The following is a 23,468-nucleotide window of genomic DNA, read 5'->3' on the forward strand; positions in this document are numbered from 1 at the left end:
CCTGGTTCCCTGCAACCTCACTTCTCGCAGTGAGGGAACCGCCAGAAGGCCCTCGGTGCTGGACCTCAGTGTCCAGCTGCATTTCATTCAAACACACCTCATGCATTGCTTATTCAGTTACTGGGAGGTGGTTGTTTTCAAAACTCAGAAAATTCAACTTTATTTAACTTAGTGGAATAGCTGGACAGTTTCGCCAGGGATAGAAGACTTAAAGGTAAAGGGGCCCCTTACTGTTCGATCCAGTCGTGGGCGACTCTGGGGTTGCGGCGCTCGTCTCACTTTACTGGCTGGTGCGGCCAGCATGACTAAGCCGCTTCTGGCAAACCAGAGCAGCGCATGGAAACGCCATTTACCTATTTATCTACTTGCACTTTGATGTGCTTTCGAACTGCTAGGTTAGCAGGAGCAGCGACCGAGCAACGGGAGTTCCCCCCGTTGCAGGGATTCAAACCACTGACCTTCTGATCAGCAAGCCCTAGGCTCTGTGGTTCTGCTATTCTGCCCAACAGTGGTCCATAGAGCAACTTCCTAAATTATCCTAGACACTTCTATGTCCTCTCCATTAGTTTGACCACTTCTTTCAAATAGCATTGCCTCCTCCCCCGGAAAACTGAGTAAGGGAATCATTTTGCTGGAGATTGCTTGATGTTACACTGCTGTCGCAGGCCGATCTGTAGAGTCTGCACCAAAATAAGGAGTTCTGTGTTAAGACTTTATTCCCGGACTTCCCCCCCCTCCAGGTGTCCATCATAGGAAGGACAAAACCTCTGCCACAACCTCTGCGGCCACACCCACCCTTCAAATATATGAGAACATTCTACCACAGAGGAAGCCTGAGGTAAGTGACTCAGAGCGGGTATTTGTCATGAGATAAATACTCCTCAAGCATGTACCGTAGTTCTTTCAAAACGCCCATTGACATAGAAATGTAAGCCCATACCCCCCCCCTTCCCAATTTCATCTGAATTTACCCTTTCAAGCAGCAGGGAGGGGGGTGCACACGAGGAAATTCAGTAAGTTAAAGAAGCGACAAACAAACAGAAACAACAAACAGTCCCCCGACTGGAAATTTGCACTAACAAGAACTGGACCATTCACCAACTGCTGGTGCATTCCTGCCTGGATAGCGCAGTTATCAGGGCGCTGCTACTGCTGCTGCTGAGAATGCGAAGGTTGCAGGTTCGATCCCCATATGGGAAAGCTGTGTTTTCCCGCATTACAAGGAGTTGGACTGGATGATCCTCAGGGTCCCTTCCAACTCTATGATTCTGTGGCCGATGAATGATCTTCACCACCTTTTTTTCTTTGACGCAGATTGAGCCCGAAAGCTCCTCTGAGGCCGCCAACGTATATGTGGTGAGTGGAAATCCCTTGCGCTTCAAATGTCAAATATGTTCCAAATATCTGTTGTTGGCCGGAGCCCCTTGGCAGCTGTCGCGCGCCATCAATGCAGCGGGATCTGCATGGGCTTCCAGTTTATTCGCATCCCATGCAAAGGAGACACAGGTTCCCCAAGCAGGATAAGGGCTTATCCACACCCACCTTTGGCTCTATGCATTGCTGTTTGCTCCAATTTGATGGTTAGAGTTTTCATGGGGAATCTGGCATGGCAAAAGAAAAAAAAATCATCTTTGTTGTTATTTGACCTGGACCAGGTGCCTAGAAATGTGGAGCAAAGTTGAGAATGGATGAGCCCTAACTCATGCAGAAAGAAGGCAATTTGCCAACGAAAAATGTGTTTGTGGCTTCCACCTGACCCACCTCCATTTTCTCTTTAGGCCTTGCAGCCCACAACCCAGTCGGTATACAAAGAGATAAAGAGATAACAAATGCCCCCCCCCACCTTCTCTCCACTGCTGAGGCCTCTCCCAGGCCCTCAAGCCTCTTTCCCTTTCGAATTTCCTCCTTTCAGCTGCAGCCAACTGATTGTCGGGACCAGGACATTTCCTCTTCAGGGCTTAATCCTTCTGGAAATCCTAGTCCTTGTTCTGAACACAGGAGCCAGCCTTGGTTCCCGAGGGACTTTCATGTTGCCTGGTGGGAACAACTTGCAGATACCGAGACAGAGACGCGAGGGAACTTCTCCCTGGAAAAGGCCGGACTGAAATCCTTGAAATCGCACCTTGCATGTCTAAAGGATTGGTGCTGAGGGAGAAGGAAGGAAGCGGGCAAGTCCTCATTAAAACCCACCAGCACCTTTTTCCTACTGGACACATTCTTGTGTGCCGTTTTAACGGATGTTCTAACTCTTGCAAGCAATTTCTCCTAATATGATGCATAGTTTCCTGGTATTTTCATGGACCGACTCTTTTTAATGCACACTTTCGCCTAATACAGTGGTGCCTTGCTTAACGAATGCCCTGCTTAATGAAATTTCCGCTTAACGAAAGGATTTTTCTAGCGGAGGTTGCCTCGCTAGACGAATTCGTTTTACGAAAAATTCATCTAGCAAATCGCGGTTTCCCATAGGAATGCATTGAAATTCAATTAATGCGTTCCTATGGGGGGGGAATTCAAAATATTCAATGCATTCCTATGGGATTCGCTAGACGAATTTTTCGTTATAAGAAAAGACCCGTGGAATGAATTAAATTCGTCTAGCGAGGCACCACTGTATATGCATTCTGGACGCATAGCTTGGTCATTTCAAGGTGTGGATAAGTGAATTTTTTTAAGGATGGCTGCGCTTTCAGTTCTCATGTTGTAGAAAGTGAACATTTGATCGATTTGCCTTTAAGTGTCTGGGGGTACTCAAGGGTATGCAGTACTGGCACTTCCCCCCTTGTATTGGGAGGGGAATAGTGTGGGAATACCTTAGCACTGTACCGTAGCTCTCAAACGTCTTCTCCGAGCCACACTTTCAGAATAAAAATTTGCTCACACTGCAGTGAATTTTTTATTGACAATAAAATGCAATGGAAAATGAAAAGAAACAACACCTAGCAGTGCCTGATTTATGACATAGGACATTATTATTATTATTATTATTATTATTATTATTATTATTATATTTATACCCCGCCCTCCCCAGTGAGAGCCAGGCTCAGGGCGGCTGACATCAATAAAATTACAATAAAACATAAAAGAAATAAAAACAATTGATTAAAATGCAGATTAAAAGACGGTTTAGATTTTAAAATTGTTTTAAAATGCAGCCTCATTTTAAAATGGCCCAAATCAAAACCCAAAGGCCAGGCAGAACAGCTCCGTCTTGCAGGCCCTGTGGAAAGATGTCAAATCCCGCAGGGCCCTGGTCTCCTGTGAGAGAGCGTTCCACCAAGTTGGGGCCAATACCGAAAAGGCCCTGGCCCTAGCAGAGGCCAATCTAGCCACCTTATGGCTCGGGATCTCCAAAATATTGTTATATGTGGACCTTAAGGTCCTCCGCGGGGCATACCAGGAGAGGCGGTCCCGTAGGTACAAGGGTCCCAAGCCGCATAGGGCTTTAAAGGTCAGCACCAACACTTTGAATTGTGCTCGGAAATGTACTGGGAGCCAATGTAGGTCTTTCAGGCCTGGTGTTATATGGTCACAGTGGCCATATAACTACACTGAAATGTAACTACTCGGCAGCCAGTACACTACACTGATATGTTTCTTTGATGTTTCTTTGATGGCCCTTAATCTTCCTGCCATGACTGCCTTCCTCTCTTGCCACACCAGGATTGCATGAATCACTGCCTTTGCGTGTGATGTGTGTCTAGACACTAACACTAATAAGTGTAAAGAAGATGTGAATTTGGGTGCCAAGTTCCTGGTTGGGAGTCTAAGGTGGGTTTGGGGTCCTGATTGGTTTGAAGCCCACTGCTTTAGACCTTTCCCACAATTAATCCTAAACTTCCCAACTCTGTATGACACTCTGACTCGGCCCAGTTCTTCAGATCAGATCACATCTTTGCTACCAGCTCTGAGAGGCGAGTGCTGACGAGCAAATTGTTCCCGGAGTGGCCTGGCATATGAGGAAGCAATAGAGTTCTGGTACGGGTGTCTTGCAGTTCTTGGGGGAAACCCAGTCTCGAAATCTCAGCTGCCCAGTTCCTCTCTGTGTGGTCAATGACTCAGCCGGAGGCAGCGATGGCACGGCATGCTGGGCAGGGAGCAAAGAAGGACCCCAGAACAAAAGCTGTGCGGAGACAGGCAGCCTAAACCGAGCCCCAACAAAGGGTGCCTGCAAGATGGGCAGGCCATGGATGGTGTCCTGGCAGATGCTGCTCTTAGCAGGTGAGAGACCAGCACCCTACAAGGGGGAGGACTTACTTGGGGGGAGGGGGTAGAGGATGCCCAAAGGATTGGATCCTTCCAGTTCCGATACAGGCTGACTTTATTTGAATTTCTCGGACTAATGTGGGAATACGAGCTTAACCCAGATTTCATACTTCTCCAAAAGATGGAGTTCTCTGGAATTCCAGCTAGAGGAAGCTGTTATTCTGAGAGAAAATCAGGTGCATATTTAAGTGCATATTTTAAAATGGAGGGCTGCCTTCCTGCTGCCCTACCATTTCCACAGAGGTTGCTGGCAGGGAATCTGAATGAAGAGAGCTGGAGTTATAAACAGTGGAGAGGGAGAAGGACTTTGAAGGTGCCCCAGAGCCTTCTAGTGAAGGAGCTGTGGGGAAAGATAGAGGGGGAGTACTAGGGGGGCAGGCTGGGGTTCTTACGGAGACAGAGACAGAGAGCCCAGATCTCAATGAAGCATCAAAGAAACCGTATCAGTGCTTGGATTGTGGAAAGAGCTCCATTAGCAAGGCACATCATCATCCCACCTCACGGGAAAGAAATGTCACAGGTTTGAAACCATCTGAATGCTTAGAATGTGGAACGAGCATCAGTCACAAGGCTAGTCTTACCTCACATTTTAAAAAAATCCACGCAGGCAGGAGAGAAACCATAGGAAGCAGTCTAGAGTGAGAGACTAGGGTGGTGTCCACACTTTCCAGAAACTCTACACTTTGTGAGACTTCTGTGGGTGAGCTGAGAGTTTGTTTCAGTGCTTTTTCTTTTCCCTGGGGGGAGGCAGAGGGATGCATACCCCTAAACGTTTTGTGAATCTAAGTTTGGTCTCATCGAGGGGCAGTATTTCAATATGAGTAGGAAAATGAAAGTACCCCTAAACATTTTTTATAAAGGAAAAAAGCACTGGTTTGTTTGGACCCTGGGCGAGAAACCGGCAGCTGAGAGGGAGGGTGTGACAGAAGGAAAATGAATTCATATTGATTTATATACATTGGGAGCTTTGTATCAATTTTCATATGTAACTGTGCATTTTGGTGGTATTTTGTCTAAGTTGTCTGTCATTTATTTTAGAAACCTTTTTTATTATTTTTCAGTTAAAAGGATATAAACGCGAATATCAGCAGTGTCAAAACCATTGGTTTCCCTCCCCTTCCCACCCCTCACCCAGATTGGAAAAATAATGTGTCAACTTTTCCCATATGTCTATGTGCATAATTGGTGGGTGCTGGTCATCTGGGTGTTGACATGGACATTTTAAAAAGGGGTGCCCTATTTCAACAAAATTGTCTGTATCGGATACGCCATTCCGGGCATGTACTCAGTTAGTTTCTCAGGTAAAGCCATTCTCCACACATTTGTGTGATGTGCAGGTGAACGAGTCCTTTCCAAGTTTTTTGCTATAAGTACCATAATTTTGCTGCCGCTAGAAGAAAAGTGATAAGTTCCTTGTACGGTGGTACCTTGGTTCTCGAACTTAATCCATTCCGAGAGTCCGTTTGACTCCCGAAAGCATTCGAAAACCAAAGCGGAAGCTGCGGCGGAAGTTTGGCTTCTGAGAAACGTTCGCAAACCGGAACACTTCCAGGTTTGTGGCGTTTGGGAGCCAATTTGTTCGGGAGCCAAGCCGTTTGAGTACCAAGGTACCGCTGTATAGCCATTTAAGTTGAGTTAATAAACCTAGCCATGGATTACATTGTACGCTCTGGTTCGTAATTTTGCTAAGGGTGTATAAGATTGCTGGTGCATCGTCCTGTTTCTTCTAGAGTGGAGAGACCCAGGCAGGATGGGGCCTGTGGGTGGGGTCATGTCTGGAGTGCTTGGATATAGCAGCTTCTCTTTGGGAATCCTGACCTTGGAAAGCTGAGCACCTGATGCCATAGGGCAGGTATCCAGGAGAGACCAAATCATGTGTTATGGGTAGGGATGGGTGAAACCATCAAGTTTGGTTTTTTCTTATTTTTCTTATTTTCACATGTTCTCCACGTTCCTGCATTAGGGGAAAAAAAAACCCCATGAAATTTCATCAGCATTTTAGTGTGAAATTCTCTTGATACACACTTTTTTTTTTTTTTTGCAAAGCAATTTCCCCTACCGGTAATATAGCACCTTTCCATATGCTGTTTTTTACTTGCTCGTTGTGAATACGCTCAACTCTCCCCTTGGAATATGTGGTTTTGGCGGGAGAACTGTGTCGCAAAATGCAGAGCTTAGTGTGGATTTTGAAGGGTGACTGTGCTTTGGGTTCATGCATTGTTCCATTGCATTTAAATTTATTTATTAAGTTTGTATGTAAATTTATTTATTTATTTGTTGCATTTATATCCCAACTTTTTATCCATGGAGCTCAAGGTGGCTCATTCAATCCCCACCACAACCCTGTGAGGTAGGTTAGGCTGAGAGGTAGCAACTCTCACAAGGTCGCCCAGTGAGCTTCATGGCCGAGTGGGGAATTGAACCCTGGTCTCCCAGGTCCTAATCTGACACTTTAACCACTGCACTAAAAGGTAAAGGTACCCCTGACCGTTAGGTGTAGTTGCGAACGACTCTGGGGTTGCACGCTCATTTCGCTCTATAGGCCGAGGGAGCCGGCGTTTGTCTGCAGACAGTTTTTCCGGGTGATGTGGCCAGCATGACAAAGCCGCTTCTGGCAAACCAGAGCAGCGCACGGAAACGCCGTTTACCTTCCCGCCGGAGTGGTACCTATTTATCTACTTGCACTTTGACGTGCTTTCGAACTGCTAGGTGGGCAAGAGCAGGGACCGAGCAACAGGAGCTCACCCTGTCACGGGGATCAAACCGCCGACCTTCTGATCAGCAAGCCCTAGGCTGTGTGGTTTAGACCACAGCGCCACCCGCGTCCCATAACCACTGTACTACCACTGACCAATTTCTCTACCCTCCCCCATCCCTAGTTCATGGGCAGCGGTCAGCCTGGTTGAATGTGCAACAGGAGCCTTTTCTGATCTTGCTATTCTGAGTCAGGAAAAGTATTGCTCATCATAGTGACCCACCTCATTGGCCCTGTAGCATCCCTAATTCACACTCTCGCAGGAACAAGAGGATGAATGAATATGATGCAAAGATGATATCACCACCACTCCGACACTGAAACTCGGTACAGAAGGATGGGGGGAAGTTACAGTGAAGGAGAATTTAAGCTAACTTACACTGGTCTGAAAGTCTTTGGAAACTCCTTGGCCTAGAACCCAAGGGCGTACCCACCATGCGGCAAGTTAGGGCAGCTGCCCTACTCTAGAAGCAGGGCTGGTGGGCAGAGGCGGAGCACAGCCCGGCGGAGCGCGAGTTCGCCATTCCCGCCGCACCGCGCCGCACCCTCCCTCCAGCTCCCCGGCGCGCCCTCAGGCAAGGCCAAGCGCGGCGGGGAACCAGGGAGCGCGGCGCGGTGGGTGGGAACGCCGAACTCGCGCTCCGCTGGGCTGGGCTCCGCCTCCGCCCACCAGCCCTGCTGCTAGGGAGGGGCACAGCCCGGCGGAGCGCGAGTTCTCCGTTCCCGCCCGCCGCGCTGCGCCCTCCCTCCAGCTCCCCGTCGCGCCCTCTGGCAAGGCCAAGCGCGGCGGGGAACCAGAGAGCGCGGCGCGGCGGGCAGGAACGCTGAACTCGCGCTCCACTGGGCTGGGCTCCGCCTCCGCCCACCAGCCCTGCTTCTAGGGAGGGGCACAGCCCGGCGGAGCGCGAGTTCGCTGTTCCTGCCCACTTTGTGGCCCCTCCCCTTCCGTGCCTTGGCCCCTCCCCTTGCCCCCCCTAGTTTTGATCCTGGGTACGCCCATGCTAGAACCATTTATTCTTTCTTTCTTTCTTTTTCTTCTCTACCTTACAGCCTCCATCCCAAGTTCTTGCTTCCTGCGGTTTCCAGGCCAGGGCAAAATGAGAATACACATCAAAGTTGAACCAGAAACCCCAAGGGACGGACAGAGTGTCACCTTAACACCAGAACGTGTTGATCTGTTTAGCTGCCACTGGTACCGAGGGGCAGCTGAAGAGAAAAATAAGATCTTTGTTTATTCACTAAGCCCATTTACTGAACAGAAAAATGGACCTGCCTTCAGTGGGAGGGAGTCTGGGGCCACAGACTGCTCCCTTCACATCACAGATTTAAGGCTGAGTGACTCTGGAACTTATACATTAAGAATGGGAGGAGTTCTACGAAATGAAATGGGAGCTACCAGCATAACCATCTCAGGTATTGTTTTCCCTTCCTTTCCCACCTTTTAGAAGTGCCTTCAGACGTCCCATCTCTTTTATCTGTCTAGAGTTGTTACATTCCTGCATTGCAGGGGGTTGGACTGGATGTCCCTTGGGTCCCCTCCAACTCTACAATTCTATGATCTACTGAGTCTTGCATCTGCCGAGGACCAAGTAAACTTGCCCCCAGAACAGCACCTTCTGCGGAGAAGCCCAATCATAATAATTAGTAATTTTATTATTATTTATACCCCACCCCAACTGGCTGAGTTCTGTAATTATAAGTGAATCGCGAAGGCTTAGATTTGTTTGTTTATTTATTTTTCAAGTTCTGCTTATGGGACATGGTTCCTTTCCTGGCGCACCTCAGCAGAACAAAGTTTATGTTTCCCAAATGTGCCCTAACCCCAACCAAATGCACATAAATCCCTCCCAACACACCAGGGAGTACCCCAAAAGCTCCCTGACCTTGACAACTGTTTGATTCCTGCATTAGCTTATAGTGGGTCAAAATTATGTGTCCAAAATAACAGGATGCCACTTTAGAAGCTGCAGGATCACTTTAACATACATCAATGGCAATGTACTGCATAGCCCTCAACCATCCCGGTAAAACTGGGACATCCTGACCCGTCCCCCCCCAGTGGAGAACGGCGGCCATTTTGAACACGGTGAACTTGCATGATTTCGCATTGCAAACTCGCCCTGAAAAAGCACTTTTTCAGGGCTGCGATCATGTGAGTTGTGTGGAAGTACAGCCCTGGAAGGCAGCATCCCGGTTTTTTGTTGCGACGTTGAAATATACTCAGAGTCAAGAGCATAGCTGCCAAGTCTCCTGTATTCCCCAGGAAACCCTCGTTTTCCCAGCCATTTCCCGCTGGCCGCCCGGATTTTTTAAAATCCCGTAAATCCCTCAGATTCTTACCGGCCCGGGGAGGCTCCTTCTGCGCATGTCTGGAATCTCTGGACATGCGCAGAAGCAATTTCTGGTGCTGCGTCCATTTTGGAAATGGGCAGTGCATGCGTCGAAGCGACTTCCGGTGCTGCTCTGCCCAGTTCCAAAATGGCCGCAGCATGACTTCCGGTCGTAGCGCGACTTCCGATCCTGGATTTTTCAATCTGGGAGTTGGCACCTATGGTCAAGAGTGAATTTCATGCTCTTTATTTGGCTTGTAGTAGCAACAGAAGAAGAAGAGAAGAATGGCTCTTTCCCCAAAATGTCTGCCTATATACATTATTTACACAATGGGCCTTGCATGATTGGCTACTTCAGGGCTGCACCTGTAGGCCAGTCAGGTTGCAGATTCACTTCTGCCAGCAGCCTGATTGGCTGCTCCTGCAGGCCAATCAGGTTGCTGACTCACTTCATCCAGGAACCTGATTGGCTGCTCCTGCAGGCCAATAAGGTTGCTGATTCACTTTCCCCTGGAACTGGATTGGGTGACTCCTGCGGACCAATCCGACTGCTGCATTCGGGATCCTATTGTTCTAGGATTCAGCTCAGTACATAACAGACGTGTTGGAGGCTAGGCTACTGTAATGATCCCCTGCTGTATTGAGTAGCAGCCTCAAAGTGGCCTTCTTTAGTAGCTACAATTGAAGATTCAGTGACCATGAGGACCCACAAGTTATGACAGTATTTCTGTTTCATCTGCAGAAATCCTCTCCCACCCAGCCCTGTGGCCGACAGAATCCCTAGAGTCAGAGAACACAAGTGTCACCTTATACTGTAACACCTCTGACCGCCTTGACGTCTCCATCCTTTGGTTCAAGGATGGTAATCCTGTCCAATCTAAGACTGGGCTTTCTGACCGGAACCGAACCCTCGCGCTAACTAGCATCACCAAAGAGGACGAAGGGATCTATACGTGTCAGGCAGTCAACCCTGTCAGTAATGCTGTAAGCAACCCCAGTAAGATAACTTTGGCATGTGAGTAATCCACTAATAAACAAGGAACCCCTTTCCTCCTGACTCTGCTCTCCATGCTAGTGGTTTCTAACTCCCTATCGCTTTTTGTGTGGAGGTAGATTATGGTGGTGAGAGAAAGGCTCCGTGTGTCTGCCTGGCTTGCTGCTCGGCAACATGCAATGAACGCCTCATTCTAGGAGTCAACGGGGTGGTGAGCAAGCGGTCAGCAGAGGAGCCCTCAGAGTGGCTCTGATGAAGAACTACAGGGTCTGCCACCCGCCTGTCATCACTCTCAGTGCTTACATCCAGACTGGACTGAGGTCCAGCTCCGAGGGCCTTCTGGCTCACTGTGAGAAGTGAAGCAACAGGGAACCAGGCAGAGGGCCTTCTCAGTAGTGGCGCCTGCCCTGTGGAACGCCCTCCCATCAGATGTGAAGGAAATACACAACTATCTGACTTTTAGAAGACATCTGAAGGCATCCTGTTTAGGGAAGTTTTAAATGTTTGAGGTTTTATCGCTGGGGAAACTCAGCCAGATGGGCAGGGTATATATTATATATATTATTATTATTATTATTATTATTATTATTATTATTATTAACACCAGTCCTGAAAGACCTACATTGGCTCCCAGTACGTTTCCAAGCACAATTCAAAGTGTTTGTGCTGACCTTAAATGGCCTTGGCCCAGTATACCTGAAGGAGCATCTCCACCCCCATCATTCAGCCTGGACCCTGAGGTCTAGCTCCAAGGGCCAGCTGGTGGTTCCCTCGCTGCGAGAAGCCAAGTTACAGGGAACCAGGCAGAGGGCCTTCTCAGTGATGGTGCCCGCCCTGTGGAACGCCCTCCCATCAGATGTCAAGGAAATAAACAACTATCTCACTTGTAGAAGACATCTGAAGGTATCCCATTTAGGGAACTTTTAAATGTTTGAGGTTTTATCGCTGGGGAAACTCAGCCAGATGGGCAGGGTATAAATATTAAATTATTATTATTATTATTATTATTATTATTATTATTATTATTATTATTATTACCTCACCCTGTCCTGTCTGTTCACTATCCCTCAAGCACCCTGTTTCTAGCAATTCGCAGCTCCTCTAAGGTGTGGCCAGAATCCCACCACCAGTCCAATCCTCTTCCTCTGTGCCTTCCCTGAGCAGCTCTTGGTTGGGCAGATTCCATCCCCCCTCTTCCTCATGCAGTCAGTCCCTGACATGGTGGCACTTTAGTAATGCTGATGGACTAAGAGCTGCTCACCGGTAAAACCTACTTTACCCAACAGAGTAAGCTCTGCTCCTAACTGTATGGTGGACAGTTTTGCTGCTGTTTTTTGCTGGTCTGAAAACGCTCACTGTGGGGAGGTGCATAGCAGCTGTGCGTACAGAATGATGCCCCCTACCATGTTTTCCAGCCCCTTGCTTCTACCATAGAGTCTACAGAGGCTAGATTACAGGCAGTCCTTAATTATGACATTGCTCAGTCTCTTAAAAATATGCCTTGCTCTTCAGATTCTTCTGCTGAAGCCCACACTGGTACTGTTATCGGGTCTCTGGTTGCAATATTGGTGCTGATGGGAATCCTGACTTACCTCTTTCTCCGTGAGTAAAACCAGAACAGATCCCAGACTTCAGGAGACCCCTGTCAGGGCCACACACACACACACACACACACACACCCCATAGCTGCCAAGTTTTCGCTTTTCTCGCGAGGAAGCCAATTCAGCATAAGGGAAAATCCCTGTAAAAAAGGGATAACTTGGCAGCTATGACACACGACAGCCTGAAGTAGCTGCCTTGGGCAGCAGAAGCCCAGTAAGCAAGGGTTTGGGGGTGGGGAGCAGCGTCAGGGACAGCAGCTGTTGCAAAGTAGCAATATTGTACAGCTAGGTAGCTAAATATGTGTAAGACTGACTCATTTTTAGGAATCGAAACATTGTCCAGACACTCGTTAAATAATCAGAATCTTCATTTGCCAAACAGATGATAAAATAATATATGCAAACATTCACAAAACACAGTGCTATTTTTCTAGAAAAAGAGGTGCTGGAACTTATAGAGAACTTATATAGAACTTATAGAACTGTAGAGTTTGAAGGGGTCCTAAGGATCATCTAGTCCAACCCCCTGCAATACAGAAATATTGTGCTTGAAGCGACTGGATGCATAAAAACGAACTCCTTTTGGAATGAAACATTGTCCAGACCCATTAGATATCATTCAAAGCTTTACTTGCAGAACTTTCTTCAAAACATCAAATATACTGTACATCCAAATAACTCCATACAATATCTTTTGCTGTCCAGCACAGGCTCAGCATATTCAAAATAAAAGATAATTCCAAAAAGATCTATAAGCAGAGACCTCTCTCTTCCTACAGCCTCCATTTTGACTGGAGCTGTATTCACTCCCTTCAGCAGGCTCTTTTATACATCTTTTCCCCTTCAGAGCCCAGGAATTCAGCCACCACCCTTCCAAGATGGTGAATTTGCAATTCAATACCTTAATCACCTGATCTAAGGTTAAACACTCAGGTGTTAGCTAGCAGAGAATAACAACAATTATCAGCCCTCCAAGAAGCTCAGAGAGCACTTAGTGGAATTTCCCCATGTTAAACCTTTTCAGCAATAGGTATTCTCCATTTCAGTGTCAATTAAACAAATAGCCTTAACCGTGTTTTCTGTGTCCAGCTACTGAAAGTGTCCTGCCCAACCCCACGCTGTGAGTTTCATTGATGGGGATTCGAACCAGCATCTCCCCAGTCCATCTGACGCACAAACGTCTCTGAAGGTTTTGAAACATTCACTTGTTTCAGGATGTGAGCCTTTTGAGGACTGGTACATGTGCCTGTGTAAAAACTGCTGTTTCCCTTCTTGTTAAGGACAAGATAGAAATGGATAACAAAAAAAGTGTAACGAAAAGGGTTTTCTGCAGTTTACCTGAATTTACCCTGTTGCCAGAGGCAGAAGTGTATAGTCCAGGCATCCCCAAACTGCGGCCCTCCAGATGTTTTGGCCTACAGCTCCCATGATCCCTAGCTAAGAGGACCAGTGGTCGGGGAAGATGGGAATTGTATTCCAAAACATCTGGAGGGCCGAAGTTTGGGGATGCCTGATATAGCCTGTAAAAGGGTAGGAGTTCCATGTGAAGAGCTTATTCCCAGACTTCTTCTCCCTCTTGCAGGTGCCCGTCATCGGAATGGCAGAAGTTCTTCTCTGGTTGTACCTACCCCTCAGTTATATGAGAATGATCCACCATCTGGACAAACAAAATCTCAAGTGAGTGAATCAGGGGGCCTCTAGATGGGTGTTTGTCGTGAGATGGATATTACTCATGCAGGCAGATTTTTCATTGAGTTCATAGCCCGCCTTTGGAATCAAGATGGCAGCCCATATCCCCCCCCCCCGTTGTGGTATTGATTTACCATTTTCCTGGGGAAAGTTGGCCACAATCCATTTGCAAGAACTCAAAGATTTGGCAGTTGTCTGTGCTAGTACAGTGGTGCCTCGACTTACGAATTTAATCCATTCTGAAGGCACCTTCGTAGGTCAAAAAATTCATAAGTCAAAAAGTGCCATTGGAAATGCGATTTCACATAGGAATGCATTGGAAACGGAAAAATTCGTAAGTCGAAGCAACCCTATCTAAAAATTCGTAAGTCAAAAAATCCCTATCTAAAACCGCCGCGGTTCCCTTTCAGATGTTGAGACATTCGTAAGCATGCGGCCATTTGCCTCATTCGTAAGTAAAAAAAATTGGTTGTCGAATCGTTCGTAAGTCAAGGTACCACTGTATAACTTCAGCCTATTTTTGTGTTCGATCCAGGTTAAGCCTGAAAGCCCCTCCAAGGCAAGCAACACATATGAGGTGAGTAGAAGGTCCCTTGCCCTTTGAAATGTTTGGAAAATTTCAACTAGGCTCAAAATATCCATTATCAACCAAATAATAGCCTATTACTGAAAGATCTGAATTGGCTTGCAGTTTGATCTCAAGCACAAGTCAAAATGCTAGCCTTAAGCTTCTCTCATACAGTTTAGGGCCTTAGAGTTCATATTCTCCCACACTTAGCTACCCAACAATTTAGACCGTCTTCTGAAGCCCTTTTCCAGATTCCCCCCACCTTCAGTGGTAATGTGGGTGGCAGCCACAAACAGGGCCTTTTCTGAGTGGTGCCCCAAGTCTGTAAGTCATCCACAAGGGAAGCTTGCCGGGTGCCAGCACTGCTACCCAGTGCAAAGGTGGGCAAATCTCCTGTAATAGAAATGGGCATCTCAGGAAATATAAGCTTTTCCCTCCACGCACTAAAGGAAACTTCAGCAGATATTGCCCCTGAAATTGCTCTTCTACAGTGGCAATCCCTGCATTGTAATTTATCTGAATTCCCATGTGAAGGGCACCGAGGTTCCCAACCGATATAAATTATCCAGACAAAAGGCACTTGCATTGATTTGCTTATCTTCTTACAAGATGTTCTGCTTCCAAGAATATAAAGAAAAAAATGTCACCACCCTTAGTCTCATGCTGCCCAGGAAAACAATTCAAAACCAAAATGGATCTGACTTTCTTGTTTCCACCTGACCCATCTCCATATTCTCTTTAGACCTTGCAGCCCAGAATCCAGTCTGTCTACGAAGAGATAAAGAGATAAGAGTTGGACCCAGCAACTTTATCTCCACTGCTGAGCCTCTCCTGGGCTCTCAAGCCTCTTTCATGTTCGGATCCCTTCCTTTCAGCTGCAGCCAAGTAACTGTAGCTCCCAGGACATTTTCTCTGCAGGGCCAGGTCCTTCTGGAAATCCTAGTCCTTGTTCTGAAGAAAAGAGCCAGCCTTAGTCCCCAAGGGACTCTCACATTGGGAAAGACTTGCAGATACTCAGACAGAGACACAAAGGAAGTTCTCCCTGGAAAGGCCAAACAGAATTGCATCTCATGAGAGTAAAGGATTAATGCTGAGCAGGCGAGGAATCGCCATGAAAATTCATCAACCTATTTGTGTACACCTCTCCTAATAAACACCCTTTTTTTTGCATTTTTTTGTCTAGTGTTCAGATTTTTGCAAGCACTTACTTTCTCCAAATGCGATGCATCTTTTCCTGTCATTTTCATGACTATATTCTTTATTACACACACTTTCCCTTAAAATATACATGCTTGATGTACACATCATTTGGTTGCAGAATGGCATTGCAAGATTCAGGTGCGTGTGAATTCTGTAGGATGCCTGCATTTTCGTTCCCATATTTTTCGGGGAATTGTTCCCATATTGTAAGGGACAAAAGGTACAGAGACCCCCCTTCCATCCTGAGGAGTAGTTCCTCCACCAGCAGCAGCGCCAGTGGGGAGGGGGAAGAGTCCAGTGGGGAAGGAGGAAGTAGGGGACAGAGCTCTGGCAGGATAGGAGAGCCTCTGTTGCACGTGAGAGAGGAAGAGAGAGCGGGGGAAAGGGGGGAGAAGGAAAACAGGGAAAGGAGACCCTCTTTCCCTCCGGTTCTGGAATTACGCAGGAGGAAACACGGAAGAAGATTTGGGGTGCCCAGACTCTTATGTTGGAAGAAAACGCGGGAAGCGCCATTCCAGGGTTCTGACCCAGACTGAGAACATGTATCCTGTACAGCTCTAGCACTGTAAATAGCCTGCACACAATAAAAGCATGAAAAGGCAACGGTTTGGAGAGTCGTTACTCTAGAGTAGTCGCAGAGCCTCCTCTGTGACACATATTGTTCGGGAAATTTGCACATTTGATATATTTGCCTTCAGTGCAAACTGAACTTGCCTTAGGAACACCACTTCAGCCCTGTCCATCTGTGCACCGCAACACCAGTATTTAGCAGACCAAATATTGCTGGGCTCAGCCTCCCATGAACCCCCCACCATGCTGCTTGGGGCTGATGGGAGCTAGAGTCCCACAACACCTGCAGGAGCCTAGGATCACAAACACACCCCTGCTCTGTTACTGATTTCTTCTTCCTGCTTACAAACCAACCTTCCACGTGTATCAAGTTTCTCCCCTTACTTGTATCTAATCCAGCCAAGGAGAACCTTGTCAGGTCCTGATCCTTGCCCTCCTTGAGTGTCATTGCCTTGAACTGTGATGAAGCCTTCTGCTTCTGCTTGAAGTTCAGTAGAAAGAACATCTGACTGATCTCATGTGGGTAGGAGTTCCCTGGGCCTAGGTCCGCAACATTGAAGGTGTGTCTCTGGGCCATGGGGGAACCACATGGAACAGAGACTCTCCCAAAGATCTCCAGGATCGGGCAGGAATACAGGGATAAAGGCAGTCCTTAATCTTGTATTAAAACCTCTGAGCCATTTATTACAATCAAGCATTATGTAAATACTGTGGAAGGAAGGAAGGAAGGAAGGAAGGAAGGAAGGAAGGAAGGAAGGAAGGAAGGAAGGAAGGAAGGAAGGAAGGAAGGAAGGAAGGAAGGAGGATAGCTCAGTTAGACTCTTAATCTCAGGGTCTGTCAGGGGCCGTGCTGAGGAGGGTTGCATAGAGAAGGAATGGTGGGAGACTCCCCCTCCCCCTCCCCCTGCTCCTGATCGAGATCCTGAATCTTCCCAGGAGCAGGAGAACAGTATAGATTTGGAACAGTGGTTTGCAGAGGGACACAGTTGAGAAGGCAGAAGCTGGGAAGTACTGGGTGGTGAACAGCTAGGAAGAGGAGAACTGGGGGAGAGAGAGTTAACAGACTCACTGTCACTGGAAAGCGCCCGGCCACTCAGCCCAAGGTCAAGAAGAACAGATAAAGGGGCAGCACAGAAAGCACAGTGGTTGCGAGATCTGGTTACAAGACATGGTAGTGATGTGGGTGGCTAGGGAGGAAGTGGGTGGAGCCCTTAATTGGGAGCACTGCCATTCCTAGGAAATGGATTCTTTGTTCTCTCGCTGTGATCATTCAAGTTCTAACTGGTAAGAAAAGAAAAGACTCCTTTCCCTTTGTTCTGCTTATCTACTGCCAAAGGGAGTGGGGGGAGGAAGCCGATTCCCTGAAGCCTGGCAGGGTCATGGGTTCGAGCCCCACCTTGGGCAAAAGATCACCACATTGCAGGGGTTTGGACTGGATGAACCTCATGGTCCCTTACAACTCTACAATTCTATGGTTCTAGGGAGGGAGGGAGGGTGGCCAGAATATACCTCCAGGTACAGCCTCACATTCTACCCATCCCTGGCATGTGATCCTTGGAAGAAGAAGAAGAAAGTCCCCACCTTCTTTTCCTTGCTGCAATCAGAGGAAGTTTCTCCACTCCCCAGCCTGATTCATTTGCCATGTCCCCAGCCCTTCCTTCGCCATTCCTCTCTGCCATCCATCATCTACAGCACCAAAGCCTTTGCACTCCTCTCTGCCCCCACCCATTAGCGGTCACTGGATGGAGGGAGGGAGGGAAGGAAGGAGGGGAGGCAACTGTCTCTGGGTCAGCAGGGCTGCCCCACCCAGCCTCCTACCGCAGGAGGAGGAGGTGGCATTGAAGGAACCCAGACACCCTGATCCTGCTGGCGAGAGCATCCTGCTTAAGTGAAGACCAGGAGGAGGCAGCAGGGGCATCTGAGTTGAGCAGGGGAGGAGAGCTGTAGTAACAGAGAAGGAAAAGAGGCAGTGAAAGTGTTAGAAAGCCAAAGAAAGTATTTTTTGGTTAACACATGGGCCTAAATGGCAATGCAAGTGTGTCCTCTTGCTCCATCAACCACAAGAAAACAAAAGGAAATCAAGCAGACGTTACGACAACTGAAAGGAAACTACAACTAATCCAGAATGCTGCCCTACACTGGTGACTGGGAGTGGCCGCCAAGACCATATAACACCAGTCCCGAAAGACCTACATTGGCTCCCAGTACGTTTCCGAGCACAATTCAAAGTGTTGCTACTGACTTTAAAGCCCTAAACGACCCTGGCCCAGTATACCTGAAGGATCATCTCCACCCCCATCATTCAGCCTGGACCCTGAGGTCCAGCTCCGAGGTCCAGCTGGTGGTTCCCTCGCTGCGAGAAGTGAGGTTACAGGGAACCAGGCAGAGGGCCTTCTCGGTAGTGGCGCCCGCCCTGTGGAACGCCCTCCCATCAGATGTCAAGGAAATAAACAACTATCTGACTTTTAGAAGACATTTGAAGACAGCCCTGTTTAGGGAAGTTTTTAATGTTTGAGGTTTTATTGCTATTATTATTATTATCATTATCATTATTATTATTATTATTATTATTCTGTTGGGAGCCACCCAGAGTGGCTGAGAATACCCAGCCAGATGGGTGGTGTATAAATAAATTATTATTATTATTATTATTATTATTATTATTGGTTCAGGAGTTTGACTAACAATGCATGAAACATGGGCTCACTCCTCCTGCTAAAAAATAATATGCCAATGCCTTAGGGTGTGGTGCGGGTTTAAACGACAGCACTATTGAGCCCAAATGAAAACAAAAAATGTGAAAGTAGGGCTGGAAGTCTAAGATGGGTCTCAGGTCTCGATTGGTTTGGAGATCACTGTTTCACTGTTTCGAACAGTAATGAACTCTAAAGTTACCAACTCCCTATGCACACTTGTTCATCTCAGATCATATCTTTGCTCCCAACGCAGAGAGGTGGGTTCTGCCGAGTTGAGTATTTGAGTGAGAAGTTCCAGGCGTGGCTTGCCTGATAAGGGCATAGGAGGAAGTGAAGGAAAGAGCTTAATTTGGATGATTTCCAACCTTTGGGGTGAAACCCAGTGCTGAAAATTCAGTGGCCAAGTCCCTGTTTCTCTGATTGGAGACTTGCTCGGAGTCAGCAGTGGTGCTGGAACCAGGTGCTAGGCAAGGAGCAGAGAAAGACCCCAGAGCACCAGCTGTGAAGGGACAGAGAGCCAAACCGATCCTCCATGAAGTGCACCCACAGGATGGACAGGCCATGCAGAACCCATAGCTGGAAGGTCTCCTGGCAGATGCTGCTCTTCGCAGGTGAGAGGTCAGCACCCTGCAATGGGGAGGACTTACTTGGCGGGAGTTGAGGATGCTGGAGGAATTTGGTCTTTTAGTACAGATCTGCATCTCTCCCACTGATGCAGATGTATGAAATCGGGTGCAGAGTTAGATTTCAACATCTCCAAATGTAGTGGTGGTGCAGTTCTCAAGAATTCGAATTAGAGGATGGTGTTGTCTCGAGTGAAAATACCTTTTAAAACATGTGTTTATATGCAAAAGTACAAAGGCCTGCTAGGGACCACCCCGTTGTACACCTCGGTTTCCTACCTACTAGGATGCAGAATCCGGACCCCATTTCCAAAGGGGTTGCTGGTAAGAGCCCTGCAACAGGGCATAAAAACTCCTTTTGGAATGAAAGAAGCTTACATGCAGCTGAGCTGGGGGTAGGATCATGACCTCAGAGACTTCTCAAGAAGGAGCTCTGAGGGTAGCACCAGCGGTATTAGAAACCGAAATATGAAAGCTAGAAGCTAAATGGCAGTTTAAACCTAGGTTATGGGCGCAACAACAGAATGTCTAGGCGCGATTTTTTTTAGTAACAAAATTACAAAGCTGAAAATGAATGCACTGCAGCTAAAATATTATGTTCATATTTCACTTGGGCTAGTCCTTCCCCTGCCCACCCCCTTAATATTCTTAAGAGGGTATCTTCCCCAGTCTTCAGAGAGTAGCTGGAAGTGGGGACGCAGAAAAGGGTCCTCTTTTCCTTCCCCTCTGCAGTGTTAATCTGAAATCGTCGGCGCAGTACTGCACCCAGAGCTCAGAAACTGCTCACGCTGATGAAATTCCCTGTCGCAAAGTGTGCCTGGAACAATGGGAGTTTTGAACGCTGAACACCAGAGGACCAGGCTGCAGTCCTTTCTGAGCCAGAGATGGAGAGGCAAAACTGTTGGAGGGGGAACCTGGGTGTCACGGTCCGGTTTATGGGCGGCCGAAGTCCCGGCTGAGGACATCGGGACCAGAGACAAGACAGCGGGGTGGGAGCTGGAATGGGAGTCTGGAAGCCAGGAGTCAGGACACCAAGGGCCTGAGGGTCAGGGAGCCAGGATTCAAGAAGCCAAGAGTCTGGGGATCAGGAAGCAAGGAGTCAAGATGCTAAACACAGCAAGGCAGGAAGCGTGTTGCTGTGGCAAAGAGCCAAAGGGAAATGCTGACCTTATATCCCTTCCCGGCTCTTGCCACCAGGTGCTGTGAGTTACCAATCGGCCTCACCTGTGCGGCCGCACTTTGCCTCTTCAGAACAAACTTAGGAAAGCCCCAGTCCTGCGAAGCCCTACTAGCCACAGGGCCTGGCTCTTGCACACACTCCTGACACTGGATACCCAATGAGATGCGGGCCTTGTGAGTAGAAAGCAGTCACCCTGAATTCCTGAAGGGGGTGAGCACAGACAGGGAAGAAGACCTCCTTCACTGGACCCTTTTACGCTACTGTTTATTTACCTAGAAGCATGGGAGGGTCTTGGAAAGGGAAGTGCCTGAACGTTTCCCCTTTTTTCATGCCCCAGAAGAAGGCTGAGGTTGAGCTGCCAGGAAAAGAGCTGCCTCGCTTGCCCAATAAAGTAAGGGCTGGACTTACTGTTTGCGGGACAAATCTTGAGGGCAGGGGCGGTCCAGGACATTTTGCTGGTGTGTACAAAACGCCAACCAAATGGGCCCCCTCTCTGCCCTCGCCACCATGCCTGTGTTTCCACCAACTCCACCGCTGCAACAAGGTAGCGGCAGCAGCCAAGGGGCAGCAGCAGCAGGGAGCGCTAGGGGGGGAATGGCAGCAGGTGGCGTGGCAGCATGGGCAAAGCTGCAGCAGGGCTAGCAGTGGCACAATGGCGAGGCTGGACCTTACATTACTTCGCCAGCCTTGCTGGGATCACCAAAATGGACTGGGGCATTTGGAGTGTGCTTGTAAGGCTTGGTTCCTAATGAGGGATAATGAATATATAATCGGTTATGATGTCATTCAAAAGAGAAGGTTAAGGGGTGATATGATAGCCATGTTCAAATATATAAAAGGATGTCATATAGAGGAGGGAGAAAGGTTGTTTTCTGCTGCTCCAGAGAAGCGGACACGGAGCAATGGATTCAAACTACAAGAAAGAAGATCCCACCTAAACATTAGGAAGAACTTCCTGACAGTAAGAGCTGTTCGGCAGTGGAATTTGCTGCCAAGGAGTGTGGTGGGGTCTCCCTCTTTGGAGGTCTTTAAGCAGAGGCTTGACAGGCATATGTCAAGAACGCATTGATGGTGTTTCCTGCTTGGCAGGGGGTTGGACTGGATGGCCCTTGTGGTCTCTTCGAACTCTATGATTCTATGAAAATATACGAATAAGCCACTTCAAAATGATGTAAATATCATACAACACATCTCACAAAATATACAAGTAATATACAGTATCCAGTGAGCACTGATCCATTAGTATGATCTGCACTAGTATGAATATTTTGTTCGCTGATGAAGCCTTTATTCCGAAACAGTTGAACTATTTCGGATATACTGTCCTTTTGAGACTCCAGAGAAACATCTTCCTTTGAGACTTTTGTGAGATGTCTTCCTTTGAGAGACGGCTTGGCATTCCTCGCTATTTGTTGATTTGTTTGATTCTTTTTTTTACTCTGAGACATATAACAACTTGTAGTTACTTGTATATTTATGTACAACAAAGGAGAATTTAAGCTAATTTGCATCAACTGGCCTAAAAGCTTCTGCAGGCAGTATAAACTTGACTATTGGCAGTTACCTACTATCAGGTCTCTTATTATTCTTATTCTTATTATTTAATAAATGTGTACACAACACTATACCCACAGGTCTCAGGGTCGTCCACAAGATAAAATCAGAATATAAAAACCCAAAATCCATAATAAGAACAAGAACAACCCAGTAACCCCCTTCTCCTCAAGACTTTTTAAAGGGGCATTGGATGTCAATAAACCAAAGTCCTGGTTAAAGAGGAACATTTTTGCCTGGCGCCTAAAGGTGTATAATGAAGGCACCAGCCAAACCTCCCTGGGGAGAGCATTGCACAAATGTGGAGCCACTGCAGAAAAGGCCCTGGTGTTGCCACCCTCTCACAAAGGAGGCACATGAAGAGGGGCCTCAGAAGATGATCTCAGGGTCTGGGTAGGTTAATATGCAGAGAGACGGTCCAAATGGAGGTCTTTTTCCTTCTCCACCCTACAGACTTCATCCTAAGTTCTTGCTTCCTGATGACTCAAGCCCAGGACAGTCTTGGAAGGCCCTTCTCGACTGAAGCAGCTTCTGTAGAACCAGAGACTGCCACCTTCACAACAGAAGGTACTGAACTAAAGCAACTTACTATCTGCTCTGGGACCAAGGAACAATTGATGAGAGAAATTGGATTTTTATCTATTATCAGGTGCCATATATACACAGCTCTTGCTATCCAAACACAATGCGCTCTCAGGAAATCATTTTGTTAGGTGAGTGTTCGGAAGTCAACGATTTCCATTGGTTCCTAGGGGGAAATTTCTATTGCGTTCCCGACCATGAAATTCTTGCCCACATGATGAGGAAAAACCTGGGGAAACCCTCTGAAACCTTGCAAGAGGCAAATGAGGAAGGGGAGAATGCTCTCTTATTTAACCGATCTCTTCCCCTCCCTCCCTCCCTCCCACCGTGGTTTCTGTGAAATGCCTGCCATGGACCAGGGAGAAACCCCCAAAGGGTTCTTTAAGGATGTATGCAGGTCCAGTTGTTTAGATATCTGAATCTGCAGCTTATATAGCCAGGTTGGGTACTAATTCCTCACGTTTGGATAACTGAATTTTCACATAGCAAGCGTTTGGATAGCGGGACCTCTGTGCAGTGGACAGGAAAACGTTTCTGCCTTCATTGGGTGGGAAACTGGGGCCTCAGATTTAAGGCTAAGTGACTCTGGAACACATACACCATAAATGCAAGGATTTCTGGGCTGTTATGAAAATGATATATCAATGGTACAGGTGAAACTCGGAAAATTAGACTATTGTCAAAAAGTGCATTTATTTCAGTAATGCAACTATTTATGTTTCTTTTAATTTTTACAAATGCTTTCATTTGGAAATTCCACAGTAATAAAACAAATAGTTGCAATAATACAGAAATAAACACTGCTATTACATTTCATTAATTGCATTTCATTTATAATTGACCCACCTAACGACAAATAA

The 23,468-nt window shown here is 47.3% G+C and overlaps 1 protein-coding gene across 1 annotated transcript; it reads left to right on the forward strand.

Annotated features, from left to right (window-relative positions):
- Positions 1–3,985: 3,985 nt before the first annotated feature.
- Positions 3,986–15,352, forward strand: LOC118087602 (carcinoembryonic antigen-related cell adhesion molecule 1-like). Its single transcript, XM_035120404.2, has 7 exons — positions 3,986–4,221; positions 8,072–8,434; positions 10,094–10,366; positions 11,858–11,947; positions 13,529–13,623; positions 14,171–14,212; positions 14,946–15,352. The coding sequence occupies exons 1-7, from the start codon at positions 4,176–4,178 to the stop codon at positions 14,991–14,993; spliced, it is 957 nt and encodes a 318-aa protein (XP_034976295.1). The 5' UTR covers positions 3,986–4,175; the 3' UTR covers positions 14,994–15,352.
- The last annotated feature ends 8,116 nt before the right edge of the window (positions 15,353–23,468 follow it).

Source organism: Zootoca vivipara, chromosome 6, assembly GCF_963506605.1.
Source record: "Zootoca vivipara chromosome 6, rZooViv1.1, whole genome shotgun sequence".
NCBI lineage: Eukaryota > Metazoa > Chordata > Lepidosauria > Squamata > Lacertidae > Zootoca > Zootoca vivipara.

Coding starts and splice junctions, on each gene's coding strand:
- LOC118087602 (XM_035120404.2), top strand. CDS start 4,176: ATGGGCAGGCCATGGATGGTGTCCTGGCAGATGCTGCTCTTAGCAG. Junction 10,367..11,857: donor CAGTAAGATAACTTTGGCAT/GTGAGTAATCCA, acceptor CTTGCTCTTCAG/ATTCTTCTGCTGAAGCCCAC. Junction 13,624..14,170: donor CTGGACAAACAAAATCTCAA/GTGAGTGAATCA, acceptor TGTTCGATCCAG/GTTAAGCCTGAAAGCCCCTC.